The following is a 24,841-nucleotide window of genomic DNA, read 5'->3' on the forward strand; positions in this document are numbered from 1 at the left end:
TGGTTCCCTGTAATCAAAATGTATTTCAAGATGGCTGGCCGAGATTATTACTGCAACTTGTGGTCATAGAAATGATGGATCAATGTTGAAATCAAAACTCATCCACATTGTGCTTTGTCCAAGGACTAACTCACGATAAATACAGAAAACAGTAACCCACAGGAAATGATTTAGAGCTATTAGGACCTCAAGTAGAAACAGAGTCAGTGAAGAAAAGGGCACACCCACAGAAGCCACAAAGTTACCAGGCAAACTGCTACTACTGCTAAGTCACTTCAGTCGTGTCCGACTCTGTGCAACCTCATAGACGGCAGCCCACCAAGCTCCCCCGTCCCTGGGATTCTCCAGGCAGGAACACTGGAGTGGGTTGCCATTTCCTTCTCCAGTGCATGAAAGTGAAAAGAGAAAGTGAAGTCGCTCAGTCGTGTCCGACTTCGCGACCCCATGGACTGCAGCCTACCAGGCTCCTCCATCCATGGGATTTTCCAGGCAAGAGTACTGGAGTGGGTTGCCGTCGCCACTCCAAACATCAATAAAAGCCAACAATTCCTAAGAACAACTCATAATACCCAAAGGACTCACAACAAATCAACAAGGGGAACTGAAAATCAAGGTACACATTTACAATTTCTGGCCTTAAAAATAGTCTAACTATAGTGTATCATGAGCAAGTAACTCAAAAGCTAGGTCTGATACTCACATCAGTGTTAAAACGGCTAATGTAGCGCTCGGGGTATTTGTCATACTCCACAGGGTCATATACACCATCTGTTTTCCTGACAAGATGATGATGGCGACTTAACACTGTTCCATACACTTTTCTCAGGTCTTGCAGAGGAGAAAGAAATTAGTAAAGTGGGTCACAAGTGATATAGGTTTATGATGATAAAATATTGTAATGCACAAACTGTTAAAAACAAAGATACATAAGTCTCTCTCCCCTCCCACCTCCTTACCTCCATTTTGGGAAACTTCTTTTAATTCATGTGGCTCCACATACTCACAAGGTAATTCATTGAAGATTTCTTGGGCTCCCTGTAAATAATGCATGAGTGAAAATTTAAAAATCAATCAGAAAAGAGCCAATATGTTTTCCTCATTTCCTCAAAAGGTTCCAACTCACTTTCTCCACAATTATATAGCTCTACTGCCCTGCCCTGCAACTGGGACCACAACATGAAAGTACGGATGAGCTTCTTGCATACAGCCTGCAAACCATTTAAATACCACTCATTGGAGAGGGGGCTTCCCAGGTGGCTCACTGGGTAAAAGAAAACATGGGCAATACAGGAGACACAGGAGACGTGGGTTCGCTCCCTGGGTCGGGAAGATCACCTGAAGGAGGCAACTGGAGGCAACTCACTCCAGTATTCTTGCCTGGAGAATCCCATGGACAGAAACGCCTGGTGGGCTACGGCCCATCGGCTCCCAAAGAGTCAGACACAACTGAAGCAATGGAGCATGCACACATGCACGTTGGAAAGGGCTTTAATTTTTTACTTAAGCTTATTCAGCACAGAAACAAAAGTGTTTAGAATTGAGAGTGCAATAAAAATATTTCTATTTAACTTTTGCTCCACTGCAGAAATTATCTGAAGGGGGGAAACTGTATTTCCTACCCCCCCCAAAAAATCACATGACTATCTCACAGTATACTATAGTGATGTCCTGTCTGTAAAACAGGCTCATGGAAGAAATATCTATTTTACAATTATAAGTTTCTCTAGGGGATCACAAATGCATTCTCAAAACTACCCCAGAAGGAAGAAAATAACAGTTCTAGTCTTATTAGTTATAAGACTTATAACTATAGTTATAGGTATAAGACATTAATTATGACATAATTATAGCTATAAGACTTATTCTAGTCTTGAATTAAGTTTCTTAGCATCTCATCTTGGGGTTACTTCTAAATTTGCGGATATCTCAGTGACGGAGGTAAAATAGAGCACCCTAAGAACAGAACTTTTCACTGCAAAAAGTTATCTGTCTAAAAAGAAAAGAAAAAACATTCAAAGCCCCTGACAGCTTGGAATCAACTAAAAGCAAAAAGAGTAAGTTTGGACCAGTACTGTTCTTTACTACAGGAAAAGTTCATAGGTAAGAAAAGTACCAAGAATAGAATGCCCAGTCATGGAAAAAAAAGGCTCTGAAACATCAACAAAATGCCCACATCCTTCAGGTGAGTGCTCAAGTTCCAGACTGCTTTACGGAAAGAAGACAGTTGGAATTTACCTTAGATACGTTACCAGTCCCTGTGAACACAAATGTTAAGGGCCCTATTGACTTCGGCATCAAACCCAGAGATATTTCATAGCCAGCATCGCGGACAGCTTGCACAGCCTGACCACTGTTCCTGTAGTTATGAGCCATGCCAATGTGCTGCAAGCAAGCATATGTGGTTCACATTAGTTGACCACCCAAGATACGTTTCTATGTTTAAAATGTGACGTGTTAAAAAAAAAAAAAAATTAGACACAATAAACATCTCACCATAAAAGGTGTGTGATGTCCCAAAGCAAGGAGCCTTAAACCCATCCCATGAAGAATGTTGATCATCCCTGTTGCAGAATCAGACCAACAGAAAGACCGTTAGTTAGGAGGAGTGGAAACTCTTTTCTCTGCCAGTTCTCCAACCTGCTCCATGCTCTGAGGAAGCACGGACCACAGCATCTCAGTTTGGAAGGGGACCTGGAAGTTATCTATTCATTCCCTCAAGTTTCTGCCATCAAAAGTATTAACCCAGCTGCACCCCCGCCTCCTGTCCCCGCCACTTCCAATCCTGCTAAAATGCAAAGAGTGTGCCTCTTCTTCTCTAAGGTTAATCTCTCCACCTTTGCTCCAGATCCCATCCTTCCTGTCTCACTCAGGAATTTACTCTGGAATTATGTCCTCTTTCTAACCCTCTCTATTGGTTAATTCTTAACATTTAAACACACCTCCATTTCTCAGGTACCAAAAACAAATGAACATGTGAAAACAAAGTCACCATTGACCTTATGACCCCTCCTCCCACCCTCAGCTATTTCAGTGACCTACACAGCTAAACTCAGTGGCCACTTTGCAGACCTTGAATTACTTGTCAGAGGCATTTGGCAACGTGTACTTAGTCACTCAGTTGTGTCTGAGTCTTTGTGACCCCATAGACTGTACCCAGCCAGGATCCTCTGTCCATGGGGATTCTCCAGGCCAGAATACTGCAGTGGGTAGCCTTTCCCTTCTCCAGGGGATCTTCCCAACCCAGGGATCGAACCCAGGTCTCCCGCATTGCGGGCAGATTCTTTACAGTCTGAGCCACCAGGGAAGCCCAAGAATACTGGAGTATGTAGACTATCCCTTCTCCAGGGGAACTTCCAGACCGAGGAATCATACTGGGGTCTCTTGTACTGCAGGCGGATTATAGAGCTTCTTTTTGTTGGAACTCTCTTCCCTTAGCGTGCCTGGCTTGAACACACCATCACCCTAAATTTCTGCATGCTCCTCTTTGCATGCCTAGTCTTTGTATATTACTGTCCCCTGCCCCTTGCTTAACACTGTCACCCCCAGGATTCTGTTCCAGGCTCTCTTCTCTTCAATCTCTACATTTTTATTTTCCTTAGCTAAACTCATTCATTCCTAAATTTCAGGTATTTTCTGTATGCTGATGACTACAAGTCTGTATCTCTAACACTGATATTTTATTTCAAGACCCAGTCAACTACCTCGCGGATTTCTCATTTTGGATGTCCTTCAAAATAGCAAAAACTTAGTATGCCCGTAGTGAGGACCTCAGCATCCATTCTCCCCTTCTTCTTTCTCGGAAGAGAACTTTCCCTCTCCATATCCCTGACTAATTTTCCTTGATCTTTTTTCTGATGTTTACTTTTAAGGAATAATTTATATACTATAGATCACACCGATTTAAAGTCTAAACTTTGTTAACTGTTAACAAATGTACACACCCATATTCCCAACAACATAATTAACATATAAGCTACTCCCATCACCCCAGTCAATCCTCCCCAAGCTTTGGTTCTGAACAACTGATTCTATTTCTGTCTGTGTAGCATAGTTTCTTCTATAGTTGCACACAAATGAAATTTTAAATATTTATTATTCTTTTGTCTGTCTACTCCTACTCAGAATAATGCTTTTGAGATTCAGGCATACTTTGTGTGTATAAGAAGTTTGCTTCTTTTTATTGCTGAGGAGTGTTCCATTCTATGGCTATACTGCAATTTATTTATCCATTCCTCTGCTGATTCCCTGGGCTATTATGAATGAAGCTACTATAATAATTCTTTACAACTAACAATTTGCTTCTCTTGACAAATGCCTATAATTTATTTTGTACATTGAGATTCAAGAATTTTATTTCTTCGTGAGTTATGTCTTGCACAATTTGCCTATTTTGTCAACATTGTTGTATTTATTGGCCTATCCATAATATTCCCTTATCCTTTTAAAATTTGTGACGTATATAGTGATAATTCCTGTTGTATTCCTAATATTGCTTTTTTAAATGTGACTTCTCTGTCTCTTTTCTTAAAAATTAATCTAACTGGAAGTTTACAAAATTTACTGATTTTTTAAAAAATTACCAGCTTTTAAATTTTTGCTTTCTTCTTTTCTAATAAAAGCATTAAATGCTATAAATTTCCTTCTAAAAAGCACTTTACCTTTATTCAACAAATTTTTGTGTGCTATTTTAATTCTTCATTCAATTAACAATATTTCCTAATTTTTCCTGAGGGAGGTCTTCTGCACTCATGGATTATTTTAAAAAACATTGTTTATCTTCCAAATATTGGAAATTTTCTAGATATCTTTGTATTATAATACCAAAGTCGATTTTATTATAGTCAGAGCACATACTCTATGGTTTTTAAACTTTTTAATTCATTGAGGATTGTTTTGTGACCTAGCACATGGCCCATCTAGGTGGATGTTCCACATGACCTGAAAGGAATGTTTATTCTGTTCTGCGAGTTGCTAGGTGGAATGCTGGGTGCGCAAGAGCTGTCACTGATGTCACGGTGGATGATAGTGTTTTGTGTTCTATACCTTACAAATTTTCTGTCTACGTATTCTGACAATCACAGACCTTCAAGTAGTCTAATCTGATACAAAGTTATAACATGTAGTGCTTCTCAACTAAAGATGGTTCAAAGTACTAGCTGGGACAAAAATCAAGTGTTAATTTTCCCCAAATTCCACCTCTTATCCTTGTAGACTGCTCCTCCATGGGTTCCTGTCTCCACATCTGCTGCTGCTGCTGCTAAGTCGCTTCAGTCGTGTCCGACTCTGTGCGACCCCATAGACAGCAGCCCACCAGGCTCCTCCGTCCCTGGGATTCTCCAGGCAAGAACACTGGAGTGGGTTGCCATTTCCTTCTCCAATGCATCAAAGTGAAAAGTGAAAGTGAAGTCGTGTCCGACTCATTGCGACCCCATGAACTGCAGCCCACCAGGCTCCTCCGTCCATGGGATTTTCCAGGCAAGAGTACTGGAGTGGGGTGCCATTGCCTTCTCCGATCTCCACATCTTACCTCTCCCATTTCACCCTTTCTTTCATTTTTCAAATTTCTCATCCCAAACTGACCTCTCTTTCCAGCTCCCAAACAGAAGAATTCCAAGCCTATCCATAGCTGTTGTCCTTCTCTCTGTTCCTTTTCTTTATCTCTGTAATAAATGTAGTGTCTCATTTTATTCCCCTGATATTCATCATCCTTACTCACACCCACCATGTTTATTTTTATTGGTGGAAATGAACACTCCCATCCCCCTGCCACAGAAAAAACACAGTTACTTTCCAGGCAAATTTACAGGCAAATGTAACAGCCTTGGATACCTACCTGCCACACCTGCCCACTGTCCAAATGCCACCACCCGTATTCCTCTATGATCCACCATTTTCTCATAATCAATAAGTCGGATTTCCTGAAGAAATGATTAAAAAATTTCTAAATCATCCAGCTTAATTTCAATGGGTAGAACACATATATGAGCAAGTGGGTATTTCACACTTTTCCCTCTTATAAAATATATCTTGACTTGCTAACAGAAGTTACCATGAGGTACACCATGAAATATTTAGAAAATGCTGGGTCACAAACCAAGGATAGGTTTGTGATGAGAAACGAAAGAATGCTCCTAGCAGGATGCTAATGCCCCTTGACGGCAGGCAATAAAATAACAAAGGTATGATATCTTTGAACTTTTAGCCCAGCACTATCAACCAACATTTCTACATAATGCCCCACTCATCCTCACATTCTTCCCTCTAGTCTCAAAAATGAGTCCTTCCTGAGACTAATCCCTGTGAGCTAGATACCAACTTTTTTCTGTGTCTTCCAACACCACTCTTGAACTTATTCTCATTCTTGAGTTCTCTCTCTTTACTGTGTTCCTTCCCTTCAGCCATTCTAAATATTCCCAAGTCTCCCTTCTACCTTAAAAATGACAACAAAACACCCTCTCAAGTCCATACACACAAATCTATCTCATTCTCTTTCTTCCCCTCTCTTTCTCTTCTTCTCTCTCTTTCTGACTCTCTTAATATCTCTTTCTCTTTCTGTTTTCTCTCTCCAGGCTCTCACAAGCAAAGCTTTATTTAAAAAATAAAACAAGCTGCTTGTTTTTCACTTCCTCATTTTCTCTAAAATCATATCCTTCCCCTTTCCTTCCCTTCCAAGAAAAGGGGATCTTCCCTTTCTCTTGGAAATCCTCTATTAATTCATGCTTAAAAGCTACTAATACATTGTAATTATAGAATGTCTTAAATAATCTATTTATTCCCTCAAAGATAATATAATTTTTAACATGTCCATGTATTTAAGAATATTTAATATTCATCCAACTCCAAGTAATTTGTTACAAAAATGTTGCCCAAAAGCAGCCCTGCTGGGTCTGTTTTTATTAATTTTCTTGAAATGAACAAAAGTTCATACAACTCCCCAAAAAAAGTTTCTGAAGTACTTTTTGAGGAGTTTATCTGCTTAACGTGAAACATTTTTATTATTTTCATTAATTAGTTTTTGAATTTGTTTTTTTGAAACACTGCAAATTAACTGTAGTCTCTGTTTCGTGAATTTGAAAATAGTAAGAATGTATTATGGATGCCTATATAAAATACATTTTTCTCCATCTAGTCAAGGCTATGGTTTTTCCTGTGGTCATGTATGGATGTGAGAGTTGGGCTGTGAAGAAGGCTGAGCGCCGAAGAACTGATGCTGTTGAACTGTGTTGTTGGAGAAGACTCTTGAGAGTCCCTTGGACTGCAAGGAGATCCAACCAGTCCATTCTAAAGGAGATCAGCCCTGGGATTTCTTTGGAAGGAATGATGCTAAAGCTGAAGCTCCAGTACTTTGGCCACCTCATGCGAAGAGTTGACTCATTGGAAAAGACTCTGATGCTGGGAGGGATTGGGGGCAGGAGGAGAAGGGGACGACCGAGGATGAGATGGCTGGATGGCATCACAGACTCGATGGACGTGAGTCTGAGTGAACTCCGTGAGATGGTGATGGACAGGGAGGCCTGGCGTGCTGCGATTCATGGGGTTGCAAAGAGTTGGACACGACTGAGCGACTGAACTGAACTGAACTGAACTGAACTGCTTTTACTGTTCATGAAATTCTCCTGTCCTCTGCCTATTGTCAAATGCTAGTCTAGTTTCTAACAGTCTAATATCTTCACTCCAGGACTTAGACCTTGGACTTCTCCATCCGCATTTACTCCCTACCCTCATCCAGTCTCATGGCTTTAGATACCTTCTGGTCTCTGACAACTGTGTATCAGGACGAGCTGGCTTCCTGAATTACAGATTCACATTCAATGGCCCACTCAGCTTCTCCCCTTCAATGTCTAATGGACAAATTAAACTCAACAGGCCCTAAACCCAACTCTCGATCCTTCTAAACAAGGCTGTTCCTCTGGCAGTGGCATCATCTCAATCTAAGGCAACTCCTTTAAGTTACTGAAACCAAAATCCCGTAAGAGTCAGCTCTGACTCCTCTGTTTCTCTCACAGTCCACACTCACTTCATCAGTGATTCCTGCGGGCTCAGACCTCTAAAATATATGCAGGTTTTGTCCACGTGTCACAACCTCTGCTTCTGCCACCTCCGTGCAAGCCACCATCATTGGCAGCCTAGCATCTGGACTAGTCCAGACTAACAGTCTTATTAATTTTGTTCTCCTCTCACTTCCAACTATTATTCACACAGCAGGCAAAAAAAGCATCTTAGAATATGGTTTTCTCTAATCCTCCACTCAAAAAGACTGTCAGGGCTTTGTATTACTATTCTCTTAGCTTAGCTGACTTTGCCCAGGTGGGTATGGCTTGATTCTTCATCTCCAAAGGTTTGCTCAGTTCCAACTTAGCGATGAGGCTCTCTCTAGCCATCCTATTTAAACTAGCATTCTCACCTCCCCTGGTGCCCAGAACTCCTTTTTTTCTACTGTATCATATTTACCTCCATTACATATATCACCAAGCAATGTATGAGGTATCATTTATTTACCATCTGTCTCCTTCCACTCAAATATAAGCTCTGTTCATTGCAGTAATCAGTGTCAGACACAGTGTAGGCACTTGGTAAATACTTTCTGAGTGAATACACTGTAATTTAAACAGATGCTAGTTTTTCCACAGTATTAATAATCTCAAAAAAAGTTTTTTTTTTCCTTTATGAATATGTAAAAATAGTCTCCAGTTCAGTTCTGGTACTACAGAGCAACCTCAGTCAATTTGCTTCACCTCTCTGGGCTCCATCTGAAAAATTAGGGTAGTGGGTTGTATGATCCCTAAGGTTCTTTTCAGCTCTAAAATTCTACTTGGCCATATTTGACCAACTAACCTTATAAATTAACGATCATTTGGGACAAATGCTTCTATCATTAGAATACAAAAGGAATGAAATATGTTTGATTCTTCTTTTTACGACCCTGCCCCGCAGAGGAGCCCTAAGAGCAGCAGAAGTACTCAAGCACTATTTAACAGATCGTCTTCCCTGTTGAGGTGAATAACATGATGTATTTCCTAGATGCTAAAAGAAAACTGAAACTCCTCTTGACCGTTAAAGGCAAAAAAAAAAGTTTCGGTGTTAACATTTATGAATATTGCCCACTAAATACCTGTTTTAGGATCTCATCCAGCAAACCCATATTGGCCTCCTGAGCCTTTATTGTGTGGGAGAAGAATGCATAAGTCTTCTTGGGCATTAATTTTTCCTCTGGTGGTCTTTTAACTCCCAAAATTAGACAAGCTTCAGAAATATCCTCCTGGAGAATGCCGCCAGCTTTGACATATTCCTGGGAATGCAATTTTGATTGAAAGTTATTCCCCTGATTTGTTGTATTCATATTTTCTTTACTAAATAAATTTAGCAGTTAAAGACACAATCTTTTGAAAGAATAAAACATAAGGAACAAATAATGGAAAAATTACTTCTAAAATTCTTACTTGCTGACCAAAGATGAATTTAACATGTTTGACTTTTGCAGCAAAAACAAAAATCAGAAAATTCAGCACACAATTTTATTTGAAAACAGTTAATAACCACTAACACACTAGAATGTGTGATTTAAATATACTTGTAAAATATTTTTTTTTTCAACAATGCTGTGAAATATGAAATGCTAAATAGCAATTTATTGTTGTTATTGCTGTTTAGTCGCTAAGTTGTGTCTGATTCTTTGCAATCCCACAGACAGGAGTCTGGCAGGCTCCTCTGTCTGCAGAATCTCCTAGTCAAGTATACTGGAGTGGGTTGCCATTTTCTTCTCCAGGGGATCCTCTTGATCCAGGGATTGAACCCATGTCTCCTGCATTGGCAGGTGGATTCTTTATCACTGAGCCACCAGGGAAGCCCAGTAATTTACTACTTGGGTATATTTTTAAAAGAAAGACATAAATCTGCAACATTTTCTCTTCTTTCTTTTTTGGGGGAGTGGGGTTCAATTAGTATTTACTATTGTCCTACTCTGTACAGTGAATTGTGATAGAGATGAGATAAAACCCAAAGAAAGACAGACAAGGTTCCTCCTGTAAAGGAGCTCACAAAGTATTGTAGAAAGAATCAGAGGCACAAGGTATTAGGTTGAATTCGGAAGAATAGTATGATTATTCTTACTTAATATGAATAATCACTTAATGATAATTAGTATGATTATTAATAATCTAAATGATATATTAATTTAACAGATATTGAGGTAACTCCCAGGAGAGATGATGATGGAAATATAGAAATTTAAATTAATCTAAAAGGCTGAGTAGGATTTGGAGGAACAGAGATAGGAAATACAAGGTGGTAATATCAGTAAGAGGCATTGAAGAAACACACACAAATATGGAGATGGGAAAGTAAGGAGATGTTTAGGGCATAATAAGTGAATCAATTTAGAAAAGTAGACTGACTATTATCATTGTGAATATTAGCTTTATTAAATAAAAATTATCATTGATATTTATTAATAAATTACTGTATGCTTTGCTAAGCTCTTTGGGTGAATTATTTAATTCTCAAAACTCCCATGAGGTAGATGCTATTATTATCCCCATTTTATCAATGAGAAACCCGAGTCTTACACATTAAACTGAGATTTCATAACTAGTACATATAGGCAACAAAGAATTATTTCAGATTTTTAAATAAAGGGGTAGCATGATCCCAGGGATGGGGGAGCCTGGTGGGTGTCGTCTATGGGGTCGCACAGAGTCGGACATGACTGAAGTGACTTAGCAGCAGCATGATCCAGGCAGAATTTTTAAGGCACCAGAGGTGGCAGTTAAATAAAATGAAGATAAATCTAGTTAGGAATCTACCTGAAAGGAAAGCATAAATCTAGAGGAGAGACAGTAAAAGTAATAAACATGCTAAAATATCTGGTTTCTCTGAAAACTATCTGTCCATTTATAGTAGACTGGTTAAATACATCATGATAAATCAGAGAGCAATAATAACAGAGTAATTACTACATAGACATTGAATAGAACGAAGCTGATTTCTATGAACTGACATGGATAGACTTCCAGGATATGCCTTCAGTTCAGTTCAGTTCAGTCACTCAGTCATGTCCAATTCTTTGTGACCCCATGGACTGCAGCACACCAGGTTTCGCTGTCCATCACCATCTCCCAGAGTTTGCTCAAACTCCATCCATCAAGTCGGTGATGCCATCAAACCACCTCATCCTCTGTCATCCCCTTCTCCTCCTGCCTTCAATCTTTCCCAGCATTAGGGGATATGCCAAAGAACAAAGCAAGGTGTGAAAGAGTATATACAGTATACAAGGTTCTGCATAAGATTAAAAGGAAAATAAGAAAACACATAACACATATTTTTGTAAGAAGAAACAGGAATGATGGATCAGAAACTCATGAAAACAGTAGCCTACAAGGTAGATGGGAATGTAGGGGATTAAGATAAGAGCAAGACTTCTCTGTGTTGCATCTTTTTATATGGTTTTAATCTTTAAAGGGGCTTCCCTTGTGGCTCAGCTGCTAAAGAAACCCCCTGCAATGCGGAAGACCTAGATTCGATCCCTGGGTTGGGAAGATCCCCTGGAGAAGGGAAAGGCTACCCACTCCAGTACTCTGGCCTAGAGAATTCCATGGACTGTATAGCCCATGGGGTCGCAAAGAGTAGGACACGACTGAGCGACTTCCACTTTCACTAGGTGGCTCAGTGCTAAAGAATTCACCTGCAATGCAGGAGATGCGAGTTCAATCCCTGGGTGGGGAAGATCCCCTGGAGAAGGAAATGGCAACCCAATCTAGTATTCTTGCCTGGGAAATCCCATAGACAAAGGAGCTAGAGGACTACAGTCCATGGGGTCCCAAAAAGTCAGATACGATTTAACAACTGAAAAACAGCAACAACATCTTTAAAACGTATACATATTTAACTTATTTAAAAAATAAAACTAAATAAAAAAGGATTTAAAAGCAAATGTTAAAATTTAATAGAAACAAAAACAAATAAATCCAACTGGTTCAAACTGATATGTAACCACATAGAAAAACTAGTTCAGATATGTTTTGTACAAAGCACACTGAATATTCTTTGTGAGATGCAGTCTAAAGGCAAAAAAACATTCTTCTAAGAAACATTAAACTCCATTCAGTATCCTCTTACTGAGGACAGAAGATGAGATGGTTGGATGGCATCACCGACTCAATGGATACAAATTTGAGTTGGTGATGGACAGGGAAGCCTAGCATGCTGCAGTCCACAGGGTCACAAAGAGTCGAATATGACTGAACTGAACTGAACTGAACATTATATTCATTTCAGATGTATACCAAAATTAGTTTCAGGTGTATACATTGCAAAAAGATCACCACAATAAGCCTGCTGCTACTGCTAAGTCACTTCAGTTGTGTCCGACCCTGTGCGACCCCAGAGACGGCAGCCCACCAGGCTCCCCCGTCCCTGGGATTCTCCAGGCAAGAACACTGGAGTGGGTTGCCATTTCCTTCTCCAGTGCATGAAAGTGAAAAGTCAAAGTGAAGTCGCTCAGTCGTGCCCAACTCTAGCGACCCCATGGACTGCAGCCCACCAGGCTCCTCCGTCCATGGGATTTTCCAGGCAAAAGTACTGGAGTGGGGTACCATTAACAATAAACCTAGTACTGTTCTAGATTAAAAGAACTAAAGATACATAATAATAAATTCAATGAACCTTATTTAAACCTTGCTTAAAATAAAAACCATAAAAGACATTAGGGACAATGGGGAATTTGAAATGGGTATGTGTGATGATCTTGTGGAATTATTAATTTCTTAGGTGTGAAAATGAAACGATAGTTATGGTTATGTAGGAAGACGATTTATTCCTAGGAAATACATACTGAAGCATTTAGAGATAAAGTGTCATTGTCTGCAACATATTTTCAAATGGCTCACAGAAGAAAAACCACGTGCGTGTCTCTAAAGTAAAAATAAAAGTTAAATCTGCGTCAGAAGATTATGGTGAAGAATGAAGAGAATGATGAATGTGAGGTGACTGGCAAGGTTAGGACTCATGAACAAACTCTACATAGTAAAGCATTTCCTGGAGACATTGGTCTTCCCAGTCCTAAAACCAGGGTCACATATAAAAGAATGATGGGAAGGATGTCATCCCTAAACTGGAGAAAGCATGGAATGAGTGAAAACAATACTTACTGGCTAAATTCTGGGCTCAAGAAAGTATTCTAACTAGAAGTCTCCTAACTATATAATCTCACTACAACCGAAATAAAAATACTGTTGTGTTGTCCTTAAGTGACACTAGCAAACGTTTTGAGCTTCCCTAGTGGCTCAGATGGTTAAGAATCCGCCTGCAATACGGGAGACCTGGGTTTGACCCCTGCATTGGGAAGATCCCCTGGAGGAGGGCACGGCAACCCACTCCAGTATTCTTGCCTGGAGAATCCCCATGGACAGAGGAGCCTGATGGGTCGCAGAGTTGGACACAACTGAGTGACTAAGCACAGCACAGCTAACATTTTAGGTTCACTCAGATGCTCTGTAATTTTCATACATACAGTCATTTCACTTTCATATAACTTTACAAATTGGAAATATTACCTTATCGTGAATGGCTCGTCGATTGGAAGGCTGTATTAAGACCTTGTATCCCAGGTTGGTGATCCCTTTGACATGCCGGGGAGCCAGAGGAGCCCGCCTTTCCCAGGCATTCACATCCTCCCGCCTCAAGGCCATCACCGCCTTATGGTGAAGCCCTCTGGAGAGGCTGGGGCTCAGCCTGCCCAGTTTGGTTCTGGACACTCGCAGCATCTTGAAACCTGATGACTGTAAAGACATTATAAGAGCAGGACAATGAAAGGCAGGAGGGCTCACAGGTCAGTTCTGGTCTCCTGAGAAATCTGTTGTAAAATCTAACCAACCCAGGTGGTAACAGATTCAAGGTGAAGAAGGGAGAGGGAAAACCTGGATGACATTGCAGTGTTCCTTTACCCAACCAAAACTGAACTTTCACAAACAAAGGTAAATCCAAAATTAAAAAACAAAAAGTTCCAAGCACTGACAGGACACTAATCAATATTCGCTGTGTCAAAATCATATTTTTAAAATATATGCTTTATCAAACCATACATTCAGCACAAAGGTTTTAAGCAAGTTAATCTACAAATACAGGAAGATCATTTATACCAATTTTAATGATGAAAAATTTAGAATCCTTTCATAATGTTCAAGATCCTTGACAATCCAGCTCCAACCTCTTTCCAGTTTAATCTCTGATCATTTCCTAACCTCGTTCTACTCAGTGTGTTTTACAGCCTGTTGTTGGTCACTGAGCTGCTTTTTACTGGTCCAGGATGAGATGTGTACAGAAGTAGAAAGTAGGCTCTTAGAAATCTTTATATGACAGGATCATTTTTTCTAGTAATTCATTGGTATTGAATTTTATAAAAGCATTGGTCCTGGCAGATTGGAAAACAAGACAAACATGTTTTCGCCATAGGTGTTAGAAGCTGGAAAGCATATCCCTAAACCCCTGCCCCACCCGACACCCCTCAGCTTCACTTCGCTGACCCTGTTGTTGCTTTTTGCCTTTCCAACCTGTCCTCTACGCTACCACCCCTCCCTGCTATTACATTAAACGCAGACCTTAATCAGTTCTCAGACTGCTGTCCCAGATTATATAACTCTACTCATTTGTTCAATTAAGAAATATTTATAAGAGGCTTACTATGTGTCAGCACAGAGTAAATTGTACAAAAAATTTTAAAGCATGAATACTAAACAGTTTTCAAATGGGAACATAAACTTAGTAGTCAGAGGTTATTTCAGATCATTTGGATGCTAAACCTTGCTTTTCTATGTTTAAGGTTGGCATCAAAATATAGATACTAAATGATCTTACATCTTCTAGAAATTCCCTAGCATATAGCAAAATTCTTATGGAACACATTTCTGTTACATCAGACTGCAATCTCTAAATCAGACCCACCTTAAAGAGAGGGAAGCTTTGTCCAAACAATGGAACATACAAGTACATTTCCTACAGGCGAACTACTTATCACCCTAGATAGAAAATGTGTAGGATAACTCACAACGCAGAGTGAAAGAATAAAGCAAACAGCAAGGAGTCCAGCTAAGAAGGCTTTAGAAGAAGGGCAGGGAGAGAAAACACAGCACACAGCAAGTAAACAGTCTGATCATGAGGAGTTCAGGCTAACTTTTACTCAGGCCAAATACAGATGATCGACATTTCAGTAAGACTGTTACATACTCTATCTAAGGCTTTGATTTATATATATATAGCTTTGTTTTTAAACAGACTATGTTAACTCCAAGCCATTTATTCTCCCTCAAGCCAAAGGAAAATCTGCGATATTTCATAGAACTTGCAACCATATGTTTACAAATGAAATCAGTTCCAAAGACAAGTGATTTTTCTCAACATACTGACAAGCCCACAGTCTCATCTTCCCAGCAGCGGTTATATCTCACATACCATGGGTGACCAAACAATCCTAATCTTCTATACTTAGTAGCAGTTCTTGGCACAAAGATTCAGAAACCTATCCAAGTAATGCAGTCTCTCTCCTCAGTCCAGGTTTGATTTAAAACCACAGCTTGCCCTTTCTCAGAAACACTCTTCTGCCTTTTCCTCTTCCTCCATACCTCCTTTGTTTGGAGTCGGGGGTATGGTGTGGGAGGAGAGACACAGACATATATACTCACGTAATATACACATACGTGTTGGCAGAGGCAGAGTTTCCTGGGGAAGAGGACACGAAAGTAACAGAGGCTGACCTTCTCTGTTTTATTTAGGAAACTACTTTCACTTTCACTTTTTGTAGGGAATCCCAATTCTCAACACTTTGTTTTTAAAGAAATAGAACAATAGTTACCACTGATTTAACATTATATGTCAAGCACTATGCTGAGCACTTTATAGACAGTATTTCATTTCCTCCTTGTGGCAATCTAATTAAGCAGATACTATTATTCTCATCGTTTTACAGATGAAGCAACTGAAGTGAAATCCGACTAGCGTGGTTGCTTTTAAGCCAGAGAAGAATCCCTAGGTTAACAGTTAACGCTAGGGATTCTTCTTTGCCAAAGCCTGCAAATCCACACCTCTTATATCTGACACATGTTACTCTTGCCAGCTCAATTTGGAAAGAAATCAGATCCATATGGTATTGGCTATATGACCAGTTTTCCCCCAGCATGGGGTGCCTCCATCAACCCCTTTCCTACATGTCACCAAAAATCCATCCTGAGCCTCGGCCAAGGTAAATTTTAAATTTCTGGATGCTTAGTAAGGAGATGATTATAGAGAGTCTGATTATATCAGTAACTGCTTGAGCCTTGAACCTTGCTCTCAAGTATAGAACTTTCTGGGATTACCATTCATTTCATTCTCAGGTCATCAAGAAATATATAACAGTGAGACTTTCTGAATTGCTCCAAGATAGAATATGCACAGAGTCGGACATGATTGAGCAACTGAACTGAACTGAGGGTATTATGACTCATTAGAAAAGACCCTGATGCTGGGAAAGATTGAAGGCAGGAGGAAAAGGGGTCAACAGAGGATGAGATGGTTGGATGGCATCACTGACTTTCTGGACATGAGTTTGAGCAAACTCTGGGAGATAGTGAAGGACAGGGAAGCCAGGCATGCTGCTGTCCATGGGGTCGCAAAGAGTCGGACAGGACTGAGCAACTCAACAATAAAATACAAAACAGAGTTAGGCTTGGCCCCTTCTAATTTCTGTTGGTTTCATTGGGATATGTAAAAAGGATTACACATTCTAATAAAGAAAATTTAAGGCCATATCATCTGTCTCTAGCCCCCAATCAGAAATGTGCTCTTTGTCCATATATTTTAGATCTTTGAAATAATTCCACTAGAATACAATCCAGTGACTCACACTAAAACCACCAAATCACAGGGGGAGATTTCTCAATGTCAAGTTGTTTGCATATAATCAGGCATACATTTTGGCTAAATTTAGAGTGACTAAGGATGGAGTAGCCTTCAGTTGACTAAAATAAATAAAGGGTGAGAAATGCAAATGATTTATACCCTCACTTCCAGTTTATTCTAAACATGCAAGTGTATTTAAAAAGCCACGGTGGGACTTCCCTGGTGGTTCATTGGCTAAGACTCCAAGCTCCTACGGCAGGGGGCCCAGGTCTAACCCCTGGTCAGGGAACTAGACCCCACATGCCACAACTAGAGATCCCACATGCCGCAAAGAAGATGGTAGATCCCATGTGCTGCAACTAAGACCTGGCACAGCCAAATATATAAACATATTTTTTAAAGCCGTAGTTTCCCAGGAAGCCTTGATACAATAAAGGCAAGCAACTGCATGACCATGAGTCTTCACCCACACTACATATTTGGCATCCAGACCGTAATAATCCTGAAGAGGTTCATAAGAGTTCCAAGTTAACAGAATACCTAGTGATAGCCTAGAACTCCTCCAAGTACCTCCCAACCCCAAGGCTTGTTAGAACAAGGCTTGAACATGAACATGAACGAGGCTTGAACGAGGCATGAACATGAGGCTTGAACAACACTGTCCTCCATACTTCTATTTCCTGTTGCATAGCTATATTTTTTTTAATGTTAAAATAGTTACAAAGTGAAAGTGAAAGTGAAGTCTCTCAGTCTGTAGGACTCTTTGGGACCCCATGGAATATAGCCTGCAGGCTCCTCCATTCATCCATGGGATTTTTCAGGCAAGGGTACTGGAGTGGGTTGCCATTTCCTTCTCCAGGGGGATCTTCCCGATCCAGGGATTGAACCCAGGTCTCACACATTGTAGGCAGACGCCACCAGGGAAGCCCATCAGCTACTCAAAGTCATCCAAAGATAATACCACCTACCAGTCTCCTGGTCTCTAGCCTACAAATGTAGCTTCACTGAGATGGAATGCAAAGTTAGTTCTGAGTTGGAGTCTTATCCACAGTGTTTATTTGCTTAATTTGTCCCTTTGTTAAACTCTATAAATTCTTTGAAGAAATGAATTGTTTTCCTCATCTCTATATTTCAGTGATTTCCCTGCAGGAGAACTTAAATATTTGGTAAAAGAATGAATAAATAAATGAGCAGATTTAAGTGAATGTCATAAAGACTAGTGAAGCAAACAAAATAAACTCATGAATAAGAACAGGGATTCATATTTACCACTGGCCCAACAAGGCTCAAGAAAGATCTAATCTCTTGTCAAGATCTCATAGATCAATGAATATTATGAAATACAAATAAAAATGGTATTAAAATCCAGATCTGGTTGCTGAGACATATAACTGGATATGGGACTCCTTCCTTGACTTCAATTTCATAATTCAAGCTGGAATATAATGCTAACATCCTTTTCAGCTTTAATATGCTGATTCTATTAAGTAGAGTATATAGAGGATGAGATGGTTAGATGGCATCACTGATTCAGTGCACATGAATTTGAGCAAACTCCCAGAGACAGTAAAGGACAGTCCATGGGGTCACAAAGAGTCAGACACGACTTAGCAGCTGAACAACAACAACATTAAGTATAGTGGCTGGACACTGTGGATCACAAAGGCATTCAAATTTTAGAACATAAAGAGGCACTCTGACTCATGAAGATCCAGCCAAAGTACACAAACAGGGAAACAAAATACCAAAAGCACTGTGGAGAAAGACAGGATATTCACCTAAGTTACCTGCATTAACTGCAGTGACCAGGACCCAAAAATAGAAGGGTGATACCTCACAAAAAATCCTGACTACTCTCCTCCATAAATGGCCTGGGTTCCTCAGCTTCCCACTTACTCAAAGACCTTGGCGAGTAACTTAATCTGTCTGTACTTCACCTGCAAAATGGGATTTATACCTACCTCATAGGGTTATTGAGAAGTTTACTTGCACTAATAGTCATGAAGTGCTGAGCACTGCCTTACATGTCATAAACACTCAGTAAATGCTAAGCAAAAGGCTGCAAGGCTGCCCTCTCCTCAAAGGTAAACACAGCCATCCATCACCCCTGACAGTGGAACATCACTTTCCCTTCTTCTGGGTCACATTGTGGGGAGGCCTTCATAATGACTCCATGTTCATCCCTTCCTCTTCTTACTTTTTTAGGAAAAAAAATTTAAAAAGCCCCGTAAGCCTTCTCTTTACCTTCACCCTTCAGGCATGAGGGTTCAAGATAATAAGTTATCATTTTAATACTATTTTTCATCAAATTTAAATTACTTTTTTCCCCACATTTTAGCATCCTTGAAAGGAGGATACATCTTATAATCGACTGTATCTTAATTCTATGAATATGGTAATAACATTGTTGGTTACTTTCCATTCCAGATATACAGCATTTCTGTGACTCCATAAATTCCACAGAATTTTTTGTGGCCGCACCACAGAAACTTGTCACTGTTTGTAGTGTTATCTCTATGAGAAAATTAATACAAGAATATTTGGAAAAAATGAAAATTTTGTGTTAAATGGGACTGGTTACCCACCAAAGATCATTTCCAAAATCCTGCTAATGCTTAGAGGACTGGTTACTTATGGTATACATTTTCAATTACAAATAAATCAGAGTTCTGATGATGCTGTCACCAAAAACAAGTGAGGCTGATAACAAATAGGATTTTCTGGAGAGTGGGAAAGTCACTTGGGGACACTGACTCAAACCTTTGTCCTCCTAGCTCATTTTGCAGAAGGGCCACCAGGTTACGCAGCTAGAACGTCCTGTGGCCCATAAGTTCACTCCTCTTTATAGCAAAAAACGGGGAGAGGGAGTGAGAGGAGTTCACAACACACATACATATATAGAAGCAGCCCACACCATGTGTCACGGTTGGTTTTTTTTTTGTTGTTGTTGTTTTTTCAATATAGAGTTTATGAAAGCCATATGTCAAAGTCGATGAGAGTTCACTCCTGCGCACAGTTAGGTCGCCCTAATCAATTACATTTTCACAGCCGAATAACTGACGACCCACAACATAAAAAATGCTCGTCTTCGTTCGAGTTACTAAACACACTCTCTCCCTCTTCCCACGCCACAAGCCACTTCCACTCTCCTAAAATCAGTACCTGGAAAGCATATTGCTTCCAGAAGTACCCAGGGCATTTAGCCCCATTGAGTTAAACAGGGTATTTAACTGCTTCTAACCGCGCCCCCTCCGCGGGCGAACTATCCAACTGGCCCGCACAGTGCCTGCGGGGTCTCAGAAATTCAGGAGACGCTGATATCCAAACATTAAACTTTCGCACTTTTCCTGTCTGTCAGAGGATGGAGGAGCCTGGTGGACTGCAGTCCATGGGGTCGCACAGAGTCGGACGCGACTGAGCGACTTCACTTTCACTTTTCACTTTCCTGTACTGGAGAAGGAAATGGCAACCCACTCCAGTGTTCTTGCCTGGAGAATCCCAGCGACGGGGGAGCCTGGTGGACTGCCGTCTATGGGGTCGCACAGAGTCGGACACGACTGTAGCGACTTAGCAGCAGCAGCAGCAGAGGATGGAGGGGGATGGCCCGCATCCCAGAGAAAGTTCAGGCACATGGCCAGTGTGAATAAGTTTGTGATGCGAATTTGTTTAAGCAGGCCAGGGGCTGAAAAGGTCAACCAGTAACTGCGCCGAAAGCAAGCTTGGGGGTGCGAGCGTGCTGGGCCGGAGGGGCGGTGCCCGCCGCCGTCCGTCAGCCACCCGCCGCAGCCGCCTATCTAAATAAGCACACAGTCCACGAATTAACAGAGGCTTTGTTCTGCAACTTCAATACCAACTCTTTACTCCCCAGCAACCGCCCCCCACCTCAGCCCTGGCCAAAAAAGAAATCCACATTGCCATCCCTTCTCCTGCCTATACAGCAATTCCGGGGCTGCGCCCACTGCCCCCGACTTCCCACCCCTCGTCCGCAAGGAAACGCTCGGAGGGAGGCCTGGGGAGGAGGCCCGAACGCTCTTCACGCTCTTCCCCACTCTTGTCCCGGCAACGGCCGGCGTCCGCGGAGCTCCCGGGTCCCCAGCGCCGCAGGGAGGACTAGGCAGAACACTCGCCCGCACCTCCCGGCGGATAGGCGGAGCCCCGCCAGCAGTCTCCAAACTCATCTCACAGGCTGAGCCCACTGCCCATCAGCTCAGCTCCTCCTGGCACCCCGCCCGCCCTCACCTCGTCCGGTCCCCGCCGCCTTTGAGCTCCCGGGCCCGGGGAGGGGAGGCTCCAAATTCCCAGCCGAAATTGGGATGCAGGCGGTGAGGAGGAGGTGTTTGCTCAACTTCTTAGGACGTCATGACTCCTCCTCCGCAGCCAATCAGCGCCCTCCCTGAGGGAACAACCTTCTTCTCCGCCAATCGGCTGCGCTGCCAGGTACTAGGTCATACCCTACCCCAACTCCACCCCGAAAATCTTTCTGCCTTTTTAGATCTCTGACCTACGTCGGTAGCCGGGGGCCTCACGTCCTTCCAGGATGGCTATTGACCAAGTTTGTAACTGTTCGCAGCAGGGGACAGGCGGAGACGGTGAAGGAAGTAGTCCGAACATTACACGTTCAACAGATGGCTGTATCTCCTGGGGGTGGGGGGAGGGGGAAGTTTCAAACTCATGTATATCACGCTCATTAGCAATATGCACTTCTCAAAACATTTTCACAGCCTCACAACAAAACTGTGAAGCCTGATGACCGTTCTTAGAGCAGTTTTAGAGTCTAGCAAACGGAGACTGAGAAATTAAGTGTTGTGTGTACACATCCAATGAATATTAATTTTATTAATGAATTTAATAATTTCACATTGAACTTTATTCTTATAAATAGTGTGTAGGCCCAGAGGTTTTTTGCTCAAATCAATGAGATGATCAGAGTTGCGTGCTTAAGGGAATATGGTCTAGGTAGTATACAGAAGGGATCTGAGTAAAAATGATAGTAAAAACTTTAAAAGGACAGAGTCAACACCACGGGTAAGGATGACAGGTTAGAGGAAGAACTGAAGCAAATTTGGTATTTCAAGCTTGGCCAAGTGGTGATTAGGAAGCAGGTGATACTGAGAACAGTGCAGAGAAACATAGCAAGAAGGAAAGGCTTTAGAGGAATGATTAGGAATATGATCTTGGCGATGTAAAGCTAAAGATACAGAGGGAAAACTCAACTTCCAGAGAGGGCTCTAATTTTCTTTGTAATTGGTGATGTGAGTGGAGTTTATAAAAATGTTCTAGGTTCAATATTGTTGACAGGAGAGTTGAAACCCAGCTGTGGCAGGTATGAGAAAAGTACATGTTGGAGAAAATTTTCAAAACAGAAGGAAATATTACCCTCTGGCCACTGACACCCTAGGAAGACCACAGATGGACTTCATTTTTCAGCTTCTAGAGCTGCGGCTAGTCTTCACAAAACGAATATTCTCCTGTCTTCCAGGGCCAATTATCCAGGACTTCCTTTTCTTTTTTTGTCTGTGCTGAGTCTTTGATGCCGCACAGGCTTCTCGGGGCCTACTCTGTCGTTGAGGTACATGGGCTTCTCAGTGCAGTAGTTTCTCTTGTTGCAAGCATGGGCCCTAGGGCTCTCAGATTTCAGTAGCTGAGGCACGAAGGCTCAGTAGTTGTGGCTTCTGGACTCTGGAGCACAGGCTCAATAGCTGTGGCACACAGGCTTAATTACTCTGCGGCATGTGGGATCTTCCCAGACTAGGGATCAAACCCATGTCTCCTACACTGGCAGACAGATTCGTTACCATTGAGCCACCAGGGAAGTCCTAGTCAGGGCTTTTAAAGAACACTAGACTTTGTCACATATGCATGAATTCTTAATACTCATTGGGTGTGGATATGCTATACTTAATCTTTCAGTCTCAGTGTGCTGAACTCTATAACTGTTCTAAGAATTGTCATCTGGCTTCACAGGCTGGTTATGAGGCTGTGAAAATACTTTGGAAAGTGTGTATCACTAAACAAATGTGATAGTCATGAGTTCAAAACTTTTTTCCAGGAGATACACACGTCTGTTTAGTGTGTCATGCCCAGACTCTTTTGCCCGTGGTCCTTTATACAATGTTTGAGTTCCTTCAAGATATGGCCAAAATCAGCCATCTCAGCTTTATTTTGACAGCCTGAAAAGAATAGTGAACCACAATCTGTCCTTTGTTATCTCCTAAGATTAAGAGCCTGGATCAGAATCCTTACTTTTCCTCCTCGAAGTATAAATCATGGACAAGGTACTTAGTTTTCAAAAAAACCTAGGTTTCCTTATCTATTAATAGGAAAATAATAGGGACTACTTCAGGGGTTATTGCGGGCATATAAAATGAGAGGATGTCTAAAGTGTTCTGTCAAGCATCTAGCTAAGAAACAGACAATTATTATTTATTTTCCCAAAGTCTCGTGTTGTTTATTTATCTGCAGTTCTCTGTCATTTCAATTGGGTAAATTAGGAGACATGAAAGGAGTGTATGCAGGGATAAAGGAGGGCAACAAATAAAAGATTGTGATGCCCACTTGCTCCCCAGGACTAGAAACAGTGAGATATCTGTAGGCCTTAATAGGTCTAGAAGAAGAGACAGTTACCAGAACACAGAAAGAGCTCTACCTGGGTTGTCACAGAAGCTATAGGGAAAGCCACCAGACAGTGGTGACTTTTGACAGGAATGGAGATGCCTAGGGAATCAATAACCCTGCTCAGAGAGGGACTTATCTAAAGCAGGGGTCAATAAACTTTTTTTTTTTCTGTAAAGGACCAGAAAATTAATATTTTAGGCTTTCAGTTCAGTTCAGTTCAGTCGCTCAGTCGTGTCCAACTCTTTGCGACCCCATGAATTGCAGCACACCAGGCATCCCTGTCTATCACCAACTCCCGGAGTTCACTCAAATTCACGTCCATCGAGTCAGTGATGCCATCCAGCCATCTCATCCTCTGTCGTCCCCTTCTCCTGCCCTCAATCCCTCCCAGCATCAGAGTTTTTTCCAATGAGTCAACTCTTCGCATTAGGTGGCCAAAGTACTGGAGTTTCAGCTTTAGCATCAGTCCTTCCAAAGAACACCCAGGGCTGATCTCCTTTTGAATGGACTGGTTGGATCTCCTTGCAATCCAAGGGACTCTCAAGAGTCTTCTCCAACACCACAGTTCAAAAGCATTGATTCTTCAGCACTCAGCTTTCTTCACAGTCCAACTTTCGCATCCATACATGACCACTGGAAAAAAAATACCTTTGACTAGATGGACCTTTGTTGACAAAGTAATGTCTCTGCTTTTGAATATGCTATCTAGGTTGGTCATAACTTTTCTTCCAAGGAGTAAGCGTCTTTTAAATTTTTGCAGGCCATTAAATCTCTGTCACAATTCACCAGTTCTGACATCTGGAGACTAAAAGCAGCCACAGACAATACTTAAATGGATGAGCATGGCTGTGTGCCAATAAAATGTTATTTGTAAAAATTAACTGCAGTCTAGGTTTGGACCCAGGGTCATAGTTTGCAGAACCCCAGACCATAAAATGAATAACCCTACTTCCTTCTCCTGCCCTCCCACCTCCTGCTAGTGCTTTCTACAAATTTGGCACAAGGAAAACCAGAAGGCTATTATATAGTCCATAAAGGTCAACGCTTCAGGGACAGAGCAGGTACAGAGGAGACAGGAGTTTTAGAAGGTTCAAAGGAGCATATTCAACACAAAAGGTATTCAAGACATGCTTGTTGAAATGAATGATTGGTTACCGTGAATTACCCTGCAAATGGTGGAACACTTATCAGAAAACTATCAAAACTGCATCCCTAAATGGGCACAGCCAGGAAAGGCTCCTGGATTGTGGTGACTCTGGAGCCCACGATGCTCCATTAGCTCTCTCTTTGCTTTATTTTGAAATCCTGTGCACTTCTGACCTGGTAATGAAATATTAACCTGGCCAAAAAAAAATCT

At 41.4% G+C, this 24,841-nt stretch overlaps 1 protein-coding gene across 1 annotated transcript in view; it reads right to left on the reverse strand.

The window, feature by feature from the left end:
* The window catches only part of AASS (aminoadipate-semialdehyde synthase), a 79,824-nt gene extending 58,661 nt beyond the window's left edge, over window positions 1–21,163 (reverse strand). The window contains exons 1-8 of the mRNA XM_052638780.1: window positions 21,109–21,163; window positions 13,551–13,775; window positions 9,113–9,289; window positions 5,834–5,918; window positions 2,494–2,561; window positions 2,236–2,382; window positions 957–1,035; window positions 701–828 (exon numbers count right to left, since the gene is read on the reverse strand). Coding sequence (XP_052494740.1) covers window positions 701–828; window positions 957–1,035; window positions 2,236–2,382; window positions 2,494–2,561; window positions 5,834–5,918; window positions 9,113–9,289; window positions 13,551–13,760 — 894 coding nt within the window. The 5' untranslated portion in view covers window positions 13,761–13,775; window positions 21,109–21,163. The remainder of the gene's footprint in view (window positions 1–700; window positions 829–956; window positions 1,036–2,235; window positions 2,383–2,493; window positions 2,562–5,833; window positions 5,919–9,112; window positions 9,290–13,550; window positions 13,776–21,108) is intronic.
* Window positions 21,164–24,841: the final 3,678 nt, after the last annotated feature.

This window comes from Budorcas taxicolor, chromosome 4, assembly GCF_023091745.1.
Source record: "Budorcas taxicolor isolate Tak-1 chromosome 4, Takin1.1, whole genome shotgun sequence".
In the NCBI taxonomy this organism is placed as follows: Eukaryota; Metazoa; Chordata; class Mammalia; order Artiodactyla; family Bovidae; genus Budorcas; species Budorcas taxicolor.